Raw genomic sequence first — 22,643 nt, forward strand, 5'->3', positions numbered from 1 at the left:
AAGTTGTCCTGGAACATGCACAGGGGATGTGAGGCGGCTTGTCTTCTCCATGTTGCACCTGATGCTTCCTCAGTTTGTCTCTGCGTTCGTCTGCTGCCTTTATAGATTCATGCCTTTAACATCGGCCACCAACACCGGCCTTTCATTACTTCACTTTCATCAATATTTACTCCTGTTTAAGGACCGACAGGTTGTTTAAAATATTGCCCCACTCAGCAGCTTTAGAAAGCCCAGTGACTCCATTAGTGGCTAATTAACTACTGAGTATGTCTCATAATATGTCAGTGATAATCGAACTAATTTTTATCATCAATATTTAATTTCGCCCCCAAGATCCTTAAAAGTTCTGATCACAAACAGATTAGTAAAACCCATTGGATGAAATGGTAACATTTCCTCCTGATCTCAGAGAGGGGATGGTTCCCAGTCATTCCCAGAATGGCTTCAGTCTGGGAGACTGCAGGTCTCATAACAAGCTATTTGATCTGTAGGGACAGACATTCATTTTCAACACATTTTTTGCTACCCTTGAATCCTAACCAATTGCAGAGCCTTGGCTTCCCACAACTCTGGGTCATCCTCAAAGTAGTCACCTTTCACTTTCTCCCTCGGAGAGGTGTTTTTCTCCCAACCCTCTCCCTTCTCACCTCTGAGTCCAAATGCTAGGGGGCAATTAAAAAAGCTGCTGGGATCTGTGCACATCTCTATTTCTCTGGTCTCTACCTATCCCTCTCACACTGACACCTCACTACTTCCCACAGTTCTTCTTTCCCTACACCCCTCATCCACTCCCCTTGGAACTAAGCTTCTCTTTGGAATTTCTATTTGAAGACAGCACAGTGGCGTAGCTTGTAGAGCCACTGGCTTGAAATGCCTGGGTTCGATCCTGATCTCGGGTGCTGTCTGTGTGGAGATTGCACGTTCTCCCTGTGGATTTCCTCCCGTTTCCTCCCACATCCCAAAGACGTGCCAGTTTGAATGTTAACTGGCCTCTGCATGTAGGGTGTGGATGAGAAAGTGGGATAACATAAAACAAGTGTGAACAGGTAATCAACACTCGACCTATTTCCGTGCTGTATCTTTAAATTAAACAAATTGGTTACCTCTTTACCTAGTCCTTTTGCCTATCCAATCCATGAAAAGACCATCTCATTCACAGCTCCATGCTTCCCACGTTAACACCGCTGTGTTCACTGTGATTGTTCCCACATCCTTTAAAACCATTTGATAGAGAACATGCTAACTATATGATGGTATGTGCAGATTGAAGGCAGGTGGATATTTCAGCATATAGAAGGTTAAATGTAATCTTGTACAAAATTGTATCCCTGTGTCTTTTCATGTATTTTTCAAATCAATATGCTTCCTTTAGTACTTTGCATCCTCCCAAATGCTTATAGATTTGGGAAATTTTTAATGAGAATGAACTGGTGTTAAAATGCATACCATATACCGTTTCAAAACTTCAAAGCTGTCAGATCTGAAAGAGTAAGCAATGCTAATGGCCCGTGCCAACTTCCCCAGAGTATTTTATTTTTCTTTGAAGTTCATTAAAAAAACACTTTCATTTTAGTTACGATCCAGTTAAAATCCATCCTTGCTTTAGCACATCTATAAATTAAGATAAAATTTTCCCAATAGAAAACACATATGTTAAGAGAAACTGACGCACAAATTTAATAAGGCGATGGGAACAAAGACTAGGGTGTTAGAACGAAAGGCAGTTTTAAAACTCTGTCATTAGTTTGACAATTTGAGAAAAACATTAGGTTCATTCTCTACTTTAAACATAATTACTGTTGATATACACCACCATCTGCTGTCATTCTAATATTCCTGACAAACCTAACTCCTTATTATACAGAGACTTCAGACAATCATATCCTTTTAATATACCACAGTGCCATTCAATTAATCTGTGAAAACAGCACACCAGCAAATGTGACAGTTCTGGTTGGTGAGGGAGGAAAACAACAACCCACCACAATCCAAATGTAAGGCAAACGTGTCTTAAGACTATGGAGATAATTCTGAAACTGTGATGGGTGTACATACATTGAGCCTCTTACAGAGTTATGTTCCAAAATGTATGGACATTCATAAATGTAAATGCAATTTACTTCAGGTCTGTTAGTAAACTAAACCTCTTGCAAAACAGTTTAATGCGCTGTTCCATCAGTGCACGGTATGATGCAAAAGCTCTGTAGTGAAGTTAAATGCATGTGTTAATGCTTGCTTCTCCATCCATTTCCCTGGTTACTCCAATCATGCTGGCTGATATCCCTCCAGACCTAGCCCATTCATACCAAGCCCCAATTATTGCAGAATCACATTCATGAGGAAAAATGGCTCCTGCATTCCAAACTTAGCAGCTGGAGTAGTTTTAGAGTATTGGGTTTCTCAGCTTGTGTTATTTGGGTGGAAAGTGGAAAGTTGGTCCACTGCCAATCTGTGGTCGAAGTGGGAATAATACATGTGATATCCACACAGAGCAATCGCTCTGACTAACAACGTCAAAGAATCTCTATTTTTGAATTTACTATTTTTATTGCATTTGGTTATTCGTGGACAGGTTCTGTTTAAAACAATATCCACATTTAAATATTGGTTTATTTACCATTTTATTATTCTGTTTTATACTTTGATTCAAGGTATTATTGTTTTGAAACACGTTTAGCTATGAATAAACACAGTTAGTTCTGTTAGATTTGAATGTGCAATTAGTTTCCTCAAATAAAAATATTCATGTGAAGACTGAAATAGTAGGTGCATATAATCAGTGCACTCAGTATCCTTGTATGACTATAGCAATGTGTCAACATGATTTAATTGATTGCATTTCACCCTGGTTCAGAATTTGAAGACATAATTTAGGCAGATACTTTAGTTTATTGTGCAGAGACCTCTGCTGTGTCAAAAGTGTCGCGTGTCATATTGTGGGTGAAGCATTAATTAAAGATCATAAATATTTCACAATTTTACACTGATGGAACAGATTAAGTGGTGATACATCTTACCTGCTGTTTGTGGCATCTCACGTTGCACATATTGGCTGACTGAGGTATAGGCGACTTTAACTTCCCAAAAGACAGGAAAACAGATAAATAAATAGGTTCTTTGCTGCAAGCATGTCCCCCAAACATTAACAGTAGATATCTTTAATACATTTATTCAGGGGAAAGGGGGGGATGCTGTTGCCATTCCTCCTTGTTCTTGAGAAGATGGGATTGATCAATCTTTTGTGAATCATTTGAATAAATTCCCACAATTAGGTAGGGTGCTCCAGGAGTATGACTGTGATAAAGACACCTACAAATTGATGGATAGGTTGCCAGGCATGAAAACTGTTTAATGCTGGATGGTGTGGAGCAGTTTGAGTGTTGCAGTGACATCTTTCAGGAAAGTGGACAATATTCCATCACAGGGCAGTGAGACGGATGGGTAGACTCCATAGACACCTTTGGCCAAATGATCTCCTGATTCAGATAATTCTAATTTCAGATAGTTCTTGCTTTCTCCCTCCTTCCCCTTCGCCTTCTCAGCTCTCCCTCGCCTACTGTCTCTGCCACTTCCTTTCTTTTTTCCGCCCCCCCCCCGACATAAAAAAACCCAAAAGACAAGAAGGGTCTCGACCCGAAACATTGCCTATTCCTTCCCTCCATAGATGCTGCCTCACCCACTGAGTTCCTCCAGCATTTTTGTCTACCTCCTGATTAGGGAACAGCTTCTCAGCTTCAGGTTCAGGAACAGAAGAAGGAACAGCTTCAGGAACATGACCATAGGGTGTAGAGTCACAGAGACACACAGAACAGAAGGAGGCCCCTCAACTCCCTACCGTATGTAGTATCATTGGATACTGAACACAAATCGTAGCAATTCCCCACCATTAACTCCATCTACATTTGTATGAACGGGCTGCCTCGGAAAAGCAGCCAACATAATCAAAGACTTGTTCCACACATTCTTTCTTCTTCCAGCTCCCATCTAATAGAAGATGCAGAAACCTAAAAGCGCGCATCGCCAAACTCAGGAATAGCTTCTTCCCCTCTGTTGTCAGGCTTCTGAATGATTCTTCCATAAGCTAGTTGACTGTCCAATTCATTAAATGGATTTAAGAGAGAGTTAGATAGAGCTCTCGGGGCTAGTGGAATCAAGTTATTTGGGGAGAAGGCAGGCACGGGTTATTGATTGGGGACGATCAGCCATGATCACAATGAATGGCGGCGCTGGCTCGAAGGGCTGAATACCCTCCTCCTGCACCTATTTTCTATGTTTCTGTTTCTATGTTTCTATTTCTACCCCAATGTGAACATAGGATTTTATCTATGGAACTGATGTGCTACAATGCTGAGAATTATATTCTCCACTCTGTATCTTTCCTGTGCTCTATCTATTGAACTTGGGTTTGACTTGATTGTATTTTTGTATCGTGTTATGTGATCCGTTTGGATAGCATGTAATACTATGCTATGAACTATCCTTCCTATTTACTGTGGCATCACTGTCGGTGTTGTAAGCATGCTCTATTGTCTTATTGAATGAACTGCTAAGTAAATGAACCACCAAAGAAATTAACCAGAACTAACGCAACGTTTCAAATGTTCTCATTTCAGGGCAATCCCTACATGTGCTTTAGTGAATGTGATGTTTCAAACCCTGACCTGGCTCACCCCCCCAAACTAATGTTTGATCAGGAAGATAACGGACCTGTAACTTACTGGCAAAGTGTCACCTGGAAAAAATACCCTGAACCTCTCCTGGCTAACATCACTCTGTCCTGGAACAAGAGCATCCAACTCACCGAGAATATCGTCATTACCTTTGAGGCAGGCCGACCCACCACTATGATACTGGAGAAGTCCCTAAATTATGGAAGGACATGGCAGCCTTATCAGTACTATGCAGAAGACTGCATGGAGGCCTTCAGAATGGAGGCCAAAAATGTCCGGGATCTCTCACCCGTGACTGCTCTCCAGATCATCTGCACCGAAGACTACTCCAAGTGGGTGGGCTTTGAAAATGAGAAGAACTTGCATTTTGAGGTCAAAGAACGCTTTGCGATTTTTGCAGGCTCGTTCCTCCAGAACATGGAGGCTCTGTACAAGAGAATGGACATCAACAAGGGTCTAAGAGACTTTTTCACGTTAACGGACCTTCGCATCAGGCTGATAAAACCCGCAACCGGAGGGACATTTGTGCAGAGGAAATACTTAAACAAGTACTTCTACGCAATTTCTAATGTTGAAGTTGTGGGCAGGTAAGGGAGCAGGTTATTATTGAAATAGATTCATTGTAAGGTTCAATTTTCTTTTTAGAAAGTACTGCAGAAAATGTTATAAACTCTGTGATCAAACTCATGAGACGCTGTTATTAACCTGTTCCAGAGGAAAGGCTAAATAACATTGCAAATGCTCACAGAGCTGAACTATCTGATAAAAGTCAATCATCAAAGGCAGACAATGGACTGTCATGACACAGCTAAATACCTCAATGTGCCTCTTAGCATAAAGAATCAATCAGCTGTTGGCTTATATTGGTAACTTCAATTTAAATGAGCTGTAGATTGGGAAGTGGGATCGAATTGTTGAAATATAAATATCAAATTTCCAAGGGCAATAAATTCACAATAATCTTTCACATAGATTGGTGGATGAGGTACTGAAGTGAAGCCTGATTTGCGACCATAAGTCACTGATCATTTCCTATCCCTTTTCTCCTATGCTCATTCATTCTTTTTTTTTTATCATGCCTTGTGTGTTCATGTTATCCTCTTGATTCAGAATTAATATCACTTTTGCCACAGAGATGGTACTTGCCTGGGCCATGATTATGCTAAAAGCAGGAATTAACTATTTTTTGGAAGTTATCAATATAGTTATCAGCTAGTAAGGAGTGTATTTGTTATGTTAGGGTGGTGTTTAGTGGTAGTGGGTTAAATGTTTGCTGTTCACTGACAGAAACTGGGTTAAAAGTCTGCCCTGGTCTGAGAGTATGAGAGTCTACCTGTCCCATCTACACTAGTCCCACCTGCCTGAGTTTGGCCCATATCCCTCTAAACCTGTCCTATCCATGTACCTGTCTAAATGTTTTTTAAACATTGCAATAGTACCTGCCTCTACTGTCTCCTCCGGCAGCTTGTTCCATACACCCACTACCCCGTACAAAAGGGTTTCAAAAGGTGAGACTTGCCCAGAGTCAAGAATGTTTAATTGTAATACGTACCAGCAATGCAACAAATACATTCTTAATTGCACCAGTTTAACAACCACCCAATAACAGCCGCCCGTTAATGCAACAACACACAGTTAAATATTAGTTTCGTTTTTTTTAGTTTAGTTTATTGTACAGTGAAAAACCTTTTTGTTGTTGCATGCTATCCAGTCAGAGGAAAGACTACATGATTACAATCAAGCTGCCCACAATGTACAGATGCCGGACACGGAGAATAACATTTACCAATAATATCCATTGATTACCTATTGATAATATTCATTATTCCATCCTATCCATGAAATAAATGCAATTTAATCCAACTTCTTTCCTCATTCCCTGCCTTGCTTCCGCCTATGTTGACTACTGAACCTGCTGTCATTATCTTCTGTAAGGACTTCCAGCATCCCACCTGCCTCATTACGGCATTAGATCCCATGCCCTGCTAATCTAGTTTAAACCCTCCCTCGATAGTCTCGACCTGAAATGTCACACATTCCTCCTATCCAGAGATGCAGCCTGTCCTGCTGAGTTACTCCAGCATTTTGTATCTATCTTTGGTGTAAACCAGCATCTGCAGTTCCTTTTCTACACATTAAACCCTCCCTAGTAGCACTAACATTTGCCCACTAGGATATTGATCCACCTTCTGTTCAGGTGCAACATGTCCCTCTTGTACAGGTCACCCTTGCTACAGAAGAAATCCCAATGGTTTAAAATTCTGAATCCTTGCCCCCCTGCACCATCTCCTCAGCCAGGCATTCGCCTGTTCTATCTGCCTATTTCGACCCTCACTACTCCACAGGGTTGGTGGAAAGTGCAAGAGGCTGAAAACTCTCCGGTCAGTGGTTAATCTGACTTAAATTGCAACCCATTTACCTCCTACAGATCAAACCATATCACGGAACAAAGAAGATTGCATGAACACACCAATTCCATGATCACTATTGTTTGATGTCACATTCAATGCTGCATTCTCATGAAAACCAATATACAAAATAGCTGACATTATAATATGTAGTAGTTTCTATGGGTTGGTGTTATCAAACATCACTTTTAGTTCATCACAAAAGGCACAATTTAGCACTAAATCGGTAACCTTAATCAGCACAACCATTAGAATGTTGCAATGGGACATGGAAGCATGGTGTGCTGGGGCTTTATGTTGGGTGGCTTAATCTCTTTCTGACATCAGTGAAAAAGCAAAATGCTGCAGATGCTGGAAAACTGAAATAAAAACAGATAACGCTAGAGATCCAACAGTCTGGAGAGAGACAAACAGAATTACAATTTTTGATCAATGATTATTAATCAGAAACAAAAATCTGATATGTTTCAGAAGGAAAGATCATGTTCTGTTTTTATTTCTGACATATTTACCCATTCAATGCAATAATGTCGGGGCCACTTTCCACTGAGCTCGGAGTGCTGGGTGAGTGACACAGGGAAACCAAGATGCAAGGTTTTGTTCTCTTTGCTAATTTCTTCATCTTGATGGGCTCATCCTCACTGCAAACTCAAATGGTGGTTAGGAAAATATATAATGCAACCCGTGTCAAAACGCATCGCATCATTTACACTTGGCATTACCCGCTGTGAAAAGATGATCTTCATTCCTGTGATGATGTCTGTACCTTTGGAAAATCAGCACCACACATCTGCAGTGACTGTGTGGCTGACCCTTATGTATATCCATCTGAATCTAGAAGAGGCACATCCATAAAACATTGACCTGATGCCTGCAATAATTATAACACTCCTCTTGTTTCACATTCTCTGTCCTTCGGCAGGGTTGGAACCTCAAATTTTTCTACAGAGCTCACTGAAGGAAAACACACAAAACATTCTGAGATGTTAGGTCGGTGCAAGTGGAGAGACTGTCGGCTGTGATGGTCACTGCTTAAAATAATTGGTCACCCATTTAAGGCAGTTCCGAGGCAAAAGTTCTTCTTTCAAAGGGTCATAAAACATTGGAACTCTCTTCCTTAAGGGGTAGTGGAAGCAAAGTTGTACAATATTTTCATGGCAGAAGTAGATATAAGGGTCCACAAGTGGGTTGGAAGGTTGCTGAAGCATTGAGGTCAGATCAACCATGATCTTATAAAATGATGAAGCAGGCTTGAAAGGCCAAGTGGCCGAATCCTGCTCCTAACATAAAAGGTTGTATGAATCTCTGTCTGTAGCTGCTGTGAGGGAGAGTGGACCAGTTAAGAGAAAGAAAATATTTTCCTTTTCCGTTGTACTCATGATATCTTATACAGGATCTAGACTCAACGTTAAAATGCAAGTGGGAAGCAGCAAGCAGGAACAGCTCCCAATAGTAAAGATGAGAGAATGAATGTGCTAAATTGGTGGAGAGTTGTGAGGGTGTGGGGAGGGGTTAGGGAGCAGAGGTATGCTTATAGCATCAAATACTGACCAAGCAGCTGGGGCACAAACTGAGCGCTGCTTTTCCTCTGAGGGTGGAAGTCTCTGACATATTTACCCTTTCAATTGTGCCCATTTCTCTCTTGGAGGAATTCTCATGGGTTCCAGTTAGTTTAAAGGGGAGTGATTTACACAAAGACTGTGTGTATGGAACAGACTGCCAGAAGAAGTAGTTGAGGCAGGTACAATAACAACATTTAAAAGACACTTAGGCAGGTACATGGATAGGAAAGGTTTAGAGTGATATCAACCAGGCAGGAGCAAATAGGTTTAGTTTAGATCGGGCATCGTGGTCAGCATGGACAAGTTGGGCCAAAGGTACTGTTTCCGTGCTGACTCACGGATCAGAGCTCAAAAAAGTGCGGATGCTGACGTTTAGAATGACAGCTTCCATCTGATTCATTGTAGTCCTGACAGATTGACCACTTCCTCAAATCTACTAGTGATAATACATCCGTAATCTTTTAATTCTTTGTTTTTTGTTAAAATACATTTTTAATGGGTGTTTCAGTCAGTTTAACAGGAACAGCTTGTGCAGCATGTGGCTTTCTGTCTTGTTCTCGTCAGTGTAAAGCTGGAATTCAGTCTTGTGGGAACGCAACCAAACCAGAGCCTTTACCTTGAACCTTCCACTGGTGCGATTTACCGTCACTACCTGCAGCTCCCTTGCTGAGTCCTCCCTGGCTAGATAATGTAATTAATGTCAAAACACATCATATCATTTACACTTGACATTACCGTGGTGAAAAGGACACATGGCTGTTCTTTATTCTGGTGATAACGTCTGAACCTTTTGAAAACTGGCAGGTATGTGGACTTCAGTGTTTGTCATTGGACGAAGGACAGATGGCAAGGTCAATCGTGGCCCTTGCTAGTGCCCTTGACAAATGAACTGCCTCCCCTGGTCCAAAGGCGAGGAGGCTCCCTAAGTGCCCGGGGGTTTTGATACACCTGACTGACTCACTATTTCATTTCAGAGCATAATCAGGTGTCATGCACATTTGTGCGGAATAAAAAGAGATTGATGGGAATACTCAGCAGGTTCGGCAGATTCTGTGGAGGGAGAAACTGAGTTAAAGTTGACATTAACTCTGTTTTTCTCTCACTGCAGATGTTGCCTCACCTGCGAGCATCTCCATCCCTTCATGTTTCTATTTCAGATTTCCAGCATCTGCAGCTTTTTATTTTTCAGGCGCATATCTTTAGGTCTGGATTCTTTCCTTCAAGGAAGATATTTAGAACAATCCTGATCTGTTATGATTTCTCTTCTAATACTATATTTTAAAAACTATTTCATGAACAGTTTAGGATTTTATCTCATGCCTCAGGGTCATTAGACCAGGCCCATGGATTTTTAGTTCAGGAACAGAACACTCTGCCAGTCTGAAGAAGTGTCCCAACCCGAAACATCGCCTATCGATGTTCTCCAGGGTGCTGCCTGGCCCGATGAGTTACTCCAGCACTTTGCATCTTTTACTGAGCTAGTCCATCCAAATGTTGCTTTCCACCAGTTTGAGAATGATCTTGTTTCTCTTCATTTTGCATTCATCCAAAGGTAACATTTTCCAACATGAATTTAAAATCTCACAACTGTGCACTAACAGGTATAAATATTCCAAATCCTGGAATGCACCCACTCATCCTGGCATCCTGGACTCAATCGAGCCCATCACTAGATAATAAGGGCAGAAGATTTCATCTGATTCAGCCATTACCCATGAATAACGAGATACCTGTTCAAGTAAATGACTAATGCCTCCCACAATCTGGCACATGTATAACACTGGTCTGTCTGTGGAGTTGCAATAAGGAGCAGACTCCTGATAGAGAGCATTTGTTGGGATGTGAGCACCTTGGATAAGGCTGTAACAATGAGTCCATCTCTGCTTCTCCGGCAGATAATGCTCAGCTGCACCATGAACCACTGTTGTTCACACAATTGGAGGCACAGCAAATAGTGTCAGGAGTTTGACCCCACCACAATGTACGCACCTTAGCAAAACGTTCAGGCGCACCAGAGTCCGCAATTGAAATACGCACAAAGAACAAACTCCAAAATACCCAATAGAAAGATGTGAATGAAATAATAAAGTGCAGCCCATCCCTCAACCCCCCCCCCCCCCCCCCCCCCCACAAATACCACTAAACTATGGACTGGTGGAAGAGAACAACCAGGACTGATCAACAGGATAAGCATGGGTGCAATTCAAAATTAATTTGCTGGTGGCATGGCACTTTGATGTGCACTATGATTTTATGAAAATGCACAGTCTTCCTACGAAGACACGATCTCAGTGTCTCTGAATTATTTTGTACATTGATATTAATATGCTATGGAAACAGTTGCTAAAACACTTTAATGATTTCTGCTCTCACTGCAAATCCACCCTTCAACCATTTGTATTCAGCATCAGGCTACGTACATGGTAACCTCTCGAATAATCCCAAGGTTGGTGAGATCAGGATCAGTAACCATATTGTTGGGTGTCATCATCCAAATCAAGTGGAAATTATATAAAACCTACTTGGATTGTTTATCCTTTGGATATCAGGGGATCTCAGGATATTAACTAGGGGGGACAGGCTGCATTTCCACCAGTACTGGTTAGGATGAAATATCCTATCCATATTCCATGGTTCATTGTCAGGGCATTCTACATTTAAGCCCGCGACGTTGTCAAAACTATTTACAAGAGAAAACAAAGGAAATAGATCTCCCACACCTTCCAGTATTAATAATTAATGTCAACACCATGCTATTGCTTTAAAGAATCAATTTGTTTTAATCAGGAAAACAAAAAAATAGCTCTAAAAATATCCTCACCAACAAGATTATCTCCCTCTGAGCTGTCTAATGTTTGAAATTGAACACACCCCCTGTCTGGATTTGCACGCAAAGATGACTGAGTTCGGGAAACATTCTACAGGACAAATAACTCACCGTCACTGGGATGAAAATTTTATGAAGATCGTTTGGAATTTTTATTTTGCTAATTATTTGATTTGGCAACTGAGTTGGACAGATTTAAGAAGCACATATTGCCTCACCTTTGACATTTTTTTAAGATTCAGCAAACTACAGTGTTCTGGAGACTGCTAATTGTGGGTAACGCTTTGCCAAGGGGTTGTATTGATGAGGAGACTCTTGGAAAAATGCGTTTGATCTGAACATAGACATGCTGATGCTGCCAGTCTTAGATTCATCCCGTGAACTTTCAAATGTATGTACCATGCAATTTTCTGCTGAGAATGTTTGAGTAGCTGGTGTATAAACAGCAGAAACACAAAGGTAATAATGTCTGGATTAATACCCGTAAACTGGCACAGATTCAATAAGATCGGGTAAATGCATGTGTGCGGCACATATTGCTGGAAGAAAAATGGGTTCAGTTAGTTGGACATGCTGAATCTTTCCTATATGTGTATGCACAGTGGGTGTACAAAGAATAGTGCCTTAATAGTGGAGTCTGAGTAAGAGAAATGATAGTAAGATAAATCAAAACCATAGTACAAAAAATGTATACACATGTTAAAAAGATAAACATAAAGATGTATTTGAATGGGTAGATGAATTAGCAGCACAGCTAGATGGAAATAGGATATAATGACCATAGTACAGCTACAGGTGCCCAATGCTGGGATCCAAATATCCAGGAATCTTTTGTCCTTTGGAAAGACGTAATAAGAAAAAGGAGGTGAATTAACTTCTCAGCAAAAGATGAAAATATAACATTAATAGGAAAGACACAAAATGCTGGATTATCTCAGCGGGTCAGGTAGCATCTCTGGAGAGAAGGAATGCGTGACCTTTCGTGTCGAGACCCTTCTTCAGAACGATGTCAGGGGAGGGGGCGGAACAAAGATAGAATGTAGTCGGAGACATTACTGTCATTACTCCATACACACTCAATTTACAGAAGCCAATTAACCTACAAACCTGCACACCCTTGGGATGCGGAAGGGAACCGGAGCACTCAAAGGCAACCCACACAGTCACAGCGAGAATGTGCAAATTCCCCATAGCACGTGAGGTCAGAATCGAACGCGCATCTCTGATGCTGTGAGGCAGGCTGTTGTGTCACTGAGGTATTGTTGAAAAATGCAACATTCTGCCAGGGCTATAGCCACAAGTGGGAATAGTAGACACTAAATGCTGGAGTCAAGCAGCATCCATGGAGAAAAGGAATAGGTGACCTTTCGGGTTGGAACCCATTCTTGGTGGGAGAATGTGTTCTGAGGTACCTGGAACCAGGGGTCACAGACTCATGACAACACTCAGAACTGAGATAAGGGGACATTTCTTTCCTCTGAGGGTAGTGAGCCTGCAAAAATCTCTACCACATAATGCCTTGTCATTGAATGGAGTTAAAAAGGTATTGATAGATTCCTAGACACAAAAGAAATCATAGAGTGTAGGAATATGGTGTAGAGTTAGTGGACCAACATTGATATATTGAGCAGAGGATCAATCTCAATGGACTGAATGGCCCTCCCGTGTCCCATGCTGTTTGAATAAGTGGGTAGTCTCGATGGACTGAAAGGCTTTCTGTTCCTAGTTTTCAAACACCAGTTCACACAGAGTTTAAAAGAAACATTTCCAATTTTGTGTATAATTGAGTTCAGTATTTTCCTATTAATCAACTGACAAACACACATATACTTTCCACATCATTTGATCCACATGCTATATATAAACCACATCTTCCTTCGCTTTACCTGTTAAGTGCACGCACAGTGGTCATTCGCTCGATTTCCCCCACTGTTACAGTTCTGTACTTTGACATTTGGAAAAATAAAATTTCCGACCTTTCCTGTATCTTCTGTGTTTCGATCGAACGAGTTACAATTTAACTTCAATTTGTTTAGAGTTTTGGAATACATCCTACAGCATGCTGTATTAGAGATAATCTCCAAGGTATTCCAAAGCAGAGTATGATATTGGAAATGAAATTGGCTATTGAGTGGGAAGCAGCAAGGGGAGCCCTGAGGGGTCTTGGCAGGGAGAATGTCATGAGGATGTTTACTCCTTGGTTTTAGTTTTTTTTAGTTTAGAAATACAGCGTGGAAACAGGCCCTTCGGCCCACTGAATCCTGCCACCGACCAGCAATCCCCGCACATTAACACTATCCTATATACACTCGGGAAAATTTTACATTTATACCAAGCCAATTAACCTACAAACCTGTACGTCTTTCGAGTGTGGGAGGAAACTGAAGATCTCGGAGAAAACCCATGCAGATCACGAGGAGAACATACAAACTCCGTACAAACAAGCACCCGTAGTCAGGATCGAACCCGGGTCTCTGGCACTGTAATGCCACTGCCCCACTTAGGAAACCTGAACGGAAATCTCTGGAGACTTTGCGCCCCACCCAAGGTTTCAGTGCAGTTCCCGGAGGTTTCCGGAGGTTTTTGTCAGTCTCCCTACCTGCTTCCACTACCTGCAACCTCCGGAAACCACCTGCAACCTCTGGGAACCGCACGGAAACCTTGGGTGGGGCGCAAAGTCTCCAGAGGTTTCCGTTCAGGTTACCTAAGTGGGACAGGGGCATAAGGCAGTAGCTCTACTGCTAAGCCACCGTGCCGCCCTTGTGGGAGAATCTAGAGCTAGGGGTCACTGCTTCAAAGTATAGGGTCATCCATTTTAGGCAGGGTGAGGCAAATATTTTTGTGTCAGATGGTTGTGAATCTGCAATTAATGGCAGTAGAAGCAGTGTCTTTGAACACTTTAAGGCAGAGGTAGATAGATCCTTGATATGTCAGAGGCTGAAGGGATATTGGAGAAGAGGCAGGAATGCAGAAGTCACAGACATTTCAGCCTGGTTGAATGGTAGAATAGCCTCGTGGGCTGGGAGGACTATTCCTGCTCCTAATTTGTATGTCCGCAGTTGCCCTGATGTACACAAATGTCCTGAAAACAAATTCAAGGGTTTGAAATCTGTGCATGTCAGTAGAATAGACAGGACAATGCAAATTGAGACCCAGCTGACAGGAACCCAGCTGATAGGAAGTTTGAGTCATCTGCTCAAGAGGGCAACAGAAGTAGTACCATCAACTGCAGAGTACTGAACACTGGGAAAGATAATGTGTGGCACAAGGAATGGAATTAGCAAAGAAAGACCCAGACAGGGAGTAATGGTAGACTCTCATGATAAATGTCCAGACAATGCGGCAAGATAATTAAAATGCTGAAATGTATTGACAACATAATGGAATGAAGTCCATTGAGATTATGTTGAGGCTATGTAAACATCAATTGAGTGAGTTAGGTGTAGACGAAGCAATGGTGTAATGGATTTTGCTTTTTGAAAATAACCTTCTATCCTGGAAATAAAACTGGTTAAGGTGGGGCTTATATAAGTTTATAAAAGATTAGGCATTAAGTGAGTCTGTCTTAAGGACAAACCAATAAAAAGAATCAAACAGCAACACGGATTTTAACATACACAAGTGATTGAATCAATAATCAGTCTCGGTCTGGAGAGGGGTCTTGACCCGAAGCTTTACCTATTCCTTTTCTCCAGAGATGCTGCTGCTGAATTCTTCCAGCTTTTTGTGTCTATCTTCCGTTTAAATCAGCGCCTGCAGTTAGTTCCTTCTTACACATCGGTGAAACAATACCGATGGATGCCAGCATTAGTAGATTACATGCATTGAAGGATCAGGTAGTGAAGTGGTGTGAGGAACAGAATAATTGTGGGCCATAGGGACTTTTTTTATGAATTCAACGTCCTTCACTAGGCTTTCAAAACAATTTACACTTCCTAGAGCTTGTGATAATTAGCTCATGATGCTTATAATTTCAAATTGCTGCTGCAGTCTCATGTCAGAGCCAATTAGGATCATATGTTCTTTGGCCAATTTGTGTGATAACAAGCAGGCAGCTGTTGACTTGACAGGATTGTTTATCATTTGTGGTCCTTGAAGAAAGCAGTCCTCCTTATAAGCCACAAATCCCAGTGAGAGGTGGTAACCAGGATTTCCGTTGCCCCATTATTGTACCCGTTCAAACTTTGGTGTGTCTTATTGGCTTCTGAAATATCCGAGCAGCACAGTTGGTTGCCCGTGCCACTCCATTGCACCAATTCCAGCAGAGGATCCCAATATTCACTCAAGCACTTGTTAAGGACAAACCGATTGCAATTAGAGGTGATTCGGAGGCTTCAGTTGGAAAGTGGACATCAGATGAGACCAGACTTCAGTGTGGCATCTTCCACAGTCAGATAACCTGCAGCTACTTGCTGTCCAGTCTCACTAACCAGAAACTCTGTGGATGAGTGAATCACACTGTGGAAGAAGGCATTTGCCCCCACATTTGCTAGGATGCGGGTGGGTGTTGTCCTCCTCCAATTGCCCAGATGGTGGTGAGGCACGACTGTGAATGTCCATACAATGCTGTTGGGTGGGAAGTTCAGGATGTTGAGCCAGCATCATAGAGGAACACAATATTTGCCCAAGTGTGGCTGGTTTGTAATGGGGACGTGGTAACCCTGCACCAACTTTAGAGCGAGAATGGAAACAGAATGCTTGAGTTGAGCAATGCTTCTTCCCTGGGTTAATCCTGACAATGGTAGATGACTTGGCATATCTTGGACATGAATGAACCTTGAATTTTTTATAAATTGCATTACGAATGCAGAGCAAACTCCACAAGAAGGACTCCCTAAAGGGTTACAGCAGCGCTGAAGCTGCAGTTTCAGAGCTGGCCCGGTTCCAGACGCAGACAGCAGCTTTTCTTTTCAATAAATGTCCTGTTACCATTGATCTAATGTGTAAGATGAGACAGATGGAACTTATTAGAAGAGGAGGCCCAGCTGAAAGATGAAAGAGGTTGGCCTTTCAGCTGACGCTCACATCCAGAGCTACATTTTCATCTGATTTAAGCAACGAGATAAATTTAAACAAAGATAAAGTGGACGCATTTAGTTTCCCCTTGACCTTTGTAATATGTTGGATTAGTCGTCTGTCCTGGAGATAACTGGACTCTCACTCTGGTGTAAGGTGTGCTCTGTGAACAATTGCAGCAATCTCTTTATGGGAGGAAGACAAAAGGTAACTTGAGTCAGAATGCATCTGCAGTCTGGGGAGAGGAAGCTGATAACTGAGTGGGATCATGTTGCAGTTTAATGGCTGAATGACCTGTCAGTTCTGACGTTGCCATATGATCAAGGAGAAAACTGTTTTTTTAAGCAAAACATTTAAATGTATTTTTCCCATCGCCACTTTTTATATAATTTCTCAGCACTGGGAATTAACCTGATTGGACTCTATCCAAGCCTCCTGACAATTATGTTTGTCAGAAGTTGCAAGAAAGCAGGGAGCAGCAAGAACTGGCTTTCCGTTTCTTTGATCCAGCTCAGAAGTTTTGATGCTGGTATATCTGGGCATTACTGGCCAATTCCCAAAGCTGGAGGTGGGATCCTGTCCAATCCAGACCTGAAGCTCCTGCCAGGCCTGAAAGCATCCTCTACTTTTCCCCCGACACACCAGTACCTCTCAAGACACAAGACATCACTGAGCTGCTGCACCTCAGCCCAGTTACAAGCTGAGCCAATCTTGCCCACTTCCAGAACTCTATGTCCAGCTGACATGGGCAGCAGTGTCAGTAATCCTGGCTGGGAATTGATCCCTGGTTCACTGCAAGTTCAGATGCCCCCCTTTGAAAGGTTTGCTTTTACACTGACTGGGGTTTCAGTTTCAAGAGTAGAGCTTGTAAAAGCAAATAAAAGCAAGTTCTAAGTTGGAAGCAAATAATTATCCTTTCAGCCTGACATCTGCCATAATTAGTGGTGGATCTGACAACGTTGATCTGCTTCCTATGCAGACATTGTTCACTACACCCAACCCTTTTCTGCAGCTGAAAATACTGTTGTTTTCTGCCTTTTCCAATTCTGATGAAGAGTCTATGAGACATCAACCCTGTTTCTCTTCCCACAGATGCTGCTTGACTATTTGTGTTTCCACACTGGTTGCCCAGCTACAGGAAGGATGTCATTGTGTTGGGAAGGGTGCAGTAGAGATTCACTAGGATATTACCTGGGCTTGTGGTCTTGAGTTATAGGGAGAGGTTGGATAGGCTAGGACTTTTCTCTTTGAAGCATTGGGTTATCTTATTGAGGTGTACAAGATCATGAGGTGCATGGATAACATGGGGGCAAGTTAGGGCATGGACATTTGTTGAGGTGGAGAGATTTCAAAGGCTCCTCAGGGGCCAATTTTTAATTTGGGTGGTTGTCCATATCTGGAATGTGCTGGAATGTGAGGAAGCTTTAGAAGTGGATATAATTACGACTTTTGAAAGACATTTGGATAGATTTATGAATAGGAAAGGTTTAGAGGGACATGAGGCAAATGCAGACAAATGGGAACAGCCCAGTATGCTAACAAGGTGGGCTGAATGGCCTATTTCCATGCTGTACAGTTCTAAGACACTTTGACTGTGACGTGCAGTTTCATCTTCAAGGCTAACATTGTTCTAGAAACATCTCCCAGTGGTTTTCAGAGACTCCCATTGATTTTGGCTCAATCTGCCTCTGCCCTCCACGCCTGTGTCAGTTCCCTGGTTCTTTACTCGGCGTCTAACTCGGTGGCTGATTCTGTGCTCGATGAGCAGACAACAATTACATAAATAATTTAACAAAATGAAAAATGTTACTGCCTGGGAAGTGCAAGGAAATTTTTAAATGGGTAAACTGTTTCACATTGAGATAGATTGGGAGCTGTGGTGGAGTAAAACGGTGATTGCTTTGACCTTCATTCAGTGAGGTCGGTATCTCAGTGCTCGCTGGCTTTGGTTGCTCCAGATTGAAGATTGCTTAACCTAATCCTTCCACTGCACCGTCCTCACACTCCCTTTTCCCCATTTCTCAACCAACAGTCAATTTTACTTTCATTTGCTTGAACTGGTCTTAAGTAAAGACTTCCAAATTTAGCCACTCTATAAAATATTTTTTCTCCTTTAATTTCTAAATTCTTTCTGACAGATCAGTAAAGAGTTTTCTTTAAATAAATTATTTATTTGTGTGGTGTCGACGGGCCCGTCCCTGGTACCCCTTGCGATGGTGGTGCTGATGTGCCTTCTTGAACCACTGATGGCCTTCTGCTGAAGATGCTGTTAGATAGAGAATTAAAGTCATAGTCTAGTGGTACAGAAATAGGCCCTTCAGCCCACCATATTCACTCTGCCCCTTCGCCCACCACACTAATCCCACTTGCTCACAGAAGAACAGTATCCTTCTACGATTCATGCATTTTTAAGTGTCTGCTTAAATGCCTCTTAAACATAGTAATTGTATCTAATTCCATGTTTTCCAGATATCACCCATTCTCTGAATAAAAACCTTTCCCCCTCAGATCCCTAGAACCTGTGCTAAGACTTCGACCCAGGGACTATGATATATTTCTAAATCTAGAGGGTGTGATTTGGCACATAGGTCAGGCGTTGTGTTTCATTACATTAGTCTATAGTGATGCATCAGGCCATTTCAGTAGGAAATTAGGAGTCAATTACATTGCTTCAGGTCTTATATATGACTAGAAATAGTGCAGACCCGTTGGGCCTACCCCCAAGGCAAGATTCCAATATTGCACCACTCACGCATAGCCCCCAACTGCGCAGGCGTGACTCATTTCTCCTCATCCCCCAGCACTCCGTCCTCCTCCTCTTAACCCTCCCTCTTCAATCCCTAGAGAGGGAGGGGAGGTAGAGAGGGTGGTAGAGAGGGAGGGGTGGTAGAGAGGGAGGGGGAGGGGGAGGGGAGGGGAGTAGAGAGTGAGGGTAGAGGGAATCGGGGATAGGGAGGGAGAGGGGCAGAGAGGGATGGCATAGAGAGAGAGGGAGGTGGATAGAGGGAGAGGGTGCGGGATAGAGTGGGGGCAAGGAAGGGTAGAGAGGGAGAGGGAGAGGGAGGGGGGCAGAGAATGAGGGTGGTAGAGACGGTGGGTAGATAGGGAGGGGGCATCCTCTTTCACCCCTCCCCCACATCTCCCTCAACCACCCCACTCCCCATCCCATCTCCCTCCTCCTCATTTCCCTCATCCTCCTCCCCTTACTCCAATTCCCTGCCCCAGGACCTACCCAGGCCGTAGAGCAACGCCAGGGCCTGGAACTCGGCCTGGTTCTCGTACGGCCTGGCCCTGGCTGTAGACTCCAGCCGTCAGCTCGGCCGCCGCCTGGGCTCCAGTGCAGGCCCCGGTTTAATCTCTGGGCTTGTCCCAGACCCCGCACCCAGGCTCGTCCTTGGTTCCAGCGGCCTCGGTCACGGCCCCATCCCAAGCCCCGGGCTCGGCCCTCACTCCAGCCCCACCAGGTGCCGGGCATCGGGCGGCGGCAGCCACCGCCATTCCTCGTTCACTGCGAGCGCTGGAGTGCCCGTCCCTCCCAGAGTGTCCCGTCCTGCCTTCTGAGTGCATTGTGACGTCACTCGGGTTTTTGTTCCGAAATGGGTGAGTTTTCGGACTGTTTTTAAGACTTTAAATGATTAATAACTTCGGAAATATAGGTGGGAATGCGACGGGAAGATGTTTATCGCCTCGACGGGAAAAATGTGAGTAGGATGTGTGAAAATGGGAAGCATTTGGAAGAAGGTAGGAATTAATCAGATTCTCACACACACACACACACACGCAAACAAGATGAAGATTTTTAGTTGTATAGAGATTAGGCTACACACACTAAACCTCTATTCCTTGATTATAGGAGAGTAAGGGTTGATTTCATTTACTTGATTTAAATGATTATATGAATTGTTAGGGTAATAGATATTCTTTCTGATGTTGCCAAAATCCAGAATATGTAGCCGTTAATTTAAATGTAAGTTTCACAGAGGAAGCATTTCTTCACGCCAAAAGGCTGATGCGAATCAAAATGGTAAATCTTCTTCCACCTAATCAGTTGAATGTTACAAAACTGAGATTCATTACTTATTGAGTATTAAGAGACATTAAATCAAAGAGAGTGGATGGAGTGGGGATTCAGATCAGCGATGTTTAATTGAATGGCACTACAGATTCCCTCCGGAAACAGCCGCACCTGCCGTCCATGGAAATACTATAAGAGTCACAATTGTATACAGTGATCTAAGTGCCATTGACTTGCTCTATTACAAGGTCAGAGTTGCATGTTTGCATTTCTATGTATCTGGATACAAAACCAAGGATCCCATTTGCCATTTTCCATTTCATCACTTTCTATATAATGGAGTCTCTCTGCTCTTCTCCAATTAAAAATGTTGTACTTAAAGTTATATCTTTTCTCTTTGTAATTCTTCCTAGACTGCACAGCATTTGCCACCTCTTAGCCCATCTTGCTCTTTTAGTTGTGTCCACCTCCAATATTTTACAGTTTGCAACAATCCCCTTTGGACTCTTTAGCAAGTTTTCATACTCCTAAATGCAATTTGATTATATACCAATACATGTTTGTGTGGAACACCGAACACCATTAACCAACAGTCACAACTTTTATCCACTGTCTTTGTTTTCTATTTTCCAGCTTTTTTTTTGCCATAAGGCTGATTTTCTGCTTCCTACTCAAATCTTTTTTAATTCAAATTGAATAATAGTAGAACAAAGCCCTTTGCAGACTTACTGGCCAAGTCCTGCTTCCTTATGATACCTCTACTGCATTGTGATTTTTAATGTGGTCTCAATATAAAGGGCCATACCTGCCTCTGGAGGACAATAAGGGCCTCGTGAAGTGATTGTAGCCCTGACCTCATTTTCACCTTAGCAAGCACTGCCAATGCAATACCATGAACACCTGAGATCATAGATGGTTGATGAGGATATTACTTCTTAATCTGCAACAGGCCAATTGGTCAAATTACAGTGCCCTCCATAATGTTTGGGGCATAATTATTTATTTGCCTCTGTACTACACAATTTGAGATTTGTAAGAGAAAAAAACACATGTGGTTAAAGTGCACATTGTCAGATTTTAATAAAGGGCATTTTTATACATTTTGGTTTCACCATGTAGAAATTACAGCTGTGTTTATACATAGTCCCCCCATTTCAGGGCACCATAATGCTTGGGGCACATGCTTCACAGGCATTTGTAATTGCTCAGGTGTGTTTAAATGCCTCCTTAATGCAGGTATAAGAGAGCTCTCAGCACCTAGTCTTTCCTCCAGTCTTTCCATCACCTTTGGAAAATGTTAGTGCTGTTTATCAACATGAGGACCAAAGTTACGCCAATGAAAGTCAAAGAAGCCATTATGAGACTGAGAAACAAGAATACAACTATTAGGGACATAAGCAAACCTTAGGCTTACCAAAATCAACCGTTTGGAACATAATTAAGAAGAAAGAGCACTGGTGAGCTTACTAATTGCAATGGGACTGGCAGGCCAAGGAAGACCTCCATAGCTGATGACACAAGAATTCTCTCTATAATAAAGAAAAATCCCCAAACACCTGTCCGACAGATCAGAAACACTCTTCAGGAGTCAGGTGTGGATTTGTCAATGACCACTGTCCACAGAAGACTTCATGAACAGAAATACAGAGGCTACACTGCAAGATGCAAACCACTGGTTAGCCACAAAAATAGGATGGCCAGGTTACAATGTGCCAGGAAGTACTTAAGAGAGCAACCACAGTTTTGGAAAAAGGTCTTGTGGACAGATGAGACGAAGATTAACTTATATCAGAGTGATGGCAAGAGCAAAGTATGGAGGAAAGAAGGAACTGCCCAGGATCCAAAGCATACCACCTCATCTGTGAAACACGGTGGTGGGGGTGTTATGGCCTGGGCATGTATTGCTGCTGTACTGACTCACCGTTCTTCATTGATGATACAACAGCTGAAGGTAGTAGCATAACAAATTCTGAAGTGTATAGACACATCCTATCTGCTCAAGTTCAAACAAATGCCTCAAAACTCATTGGCCGGCGGTTCATTCTGCAGCAAGACAATGATCCCAAACATACTGCTAAAGCAACAAAGGAGTTTCTCAAAGCTAAAAAATTGTAATTTCTTGAGTGGCCAAGTCAATCACCCAAT

General features: G+C 42.5%; 1 protein-coding gene across 1 annotated transcript in view; it reads left to right on the forward strand.

Annotated features, from left to right (window-relative positions):
• ntng2 (netrin G2) overlaps nt 1-22,643 on the forward strand; it is an 89,908-nt gene that overhangs the window by 8,194 nt on the left and 59,071 nt on the right. The window contains exon 3 of the mRNA XM_033048633.1: nt 4,614-5,257. Coding sequence (XP_032904524.1) covers nt 4,614-5,257 — 644 coding nt within the window. The remainder of the gene's footprint in view (nt 1-4,613; nt 5,258-22,643) is intronic.

The sequence above is a fragment of the Amblyraja radiata genome, chromosome 32, assembly GCF_010909765.2.
Source record: "Amblyraja radiata isolate CabotCenter1 chromosome 32, sAmbRad1.1.pri, whole genome shotgun sequence".
NCBI classification, from domain to species: Eukaryota; Metazoa; Chordata; class Chondrichthyes; order Rajiformes; family Rajidae; genus Amblyraja; species Amblyraja radiata.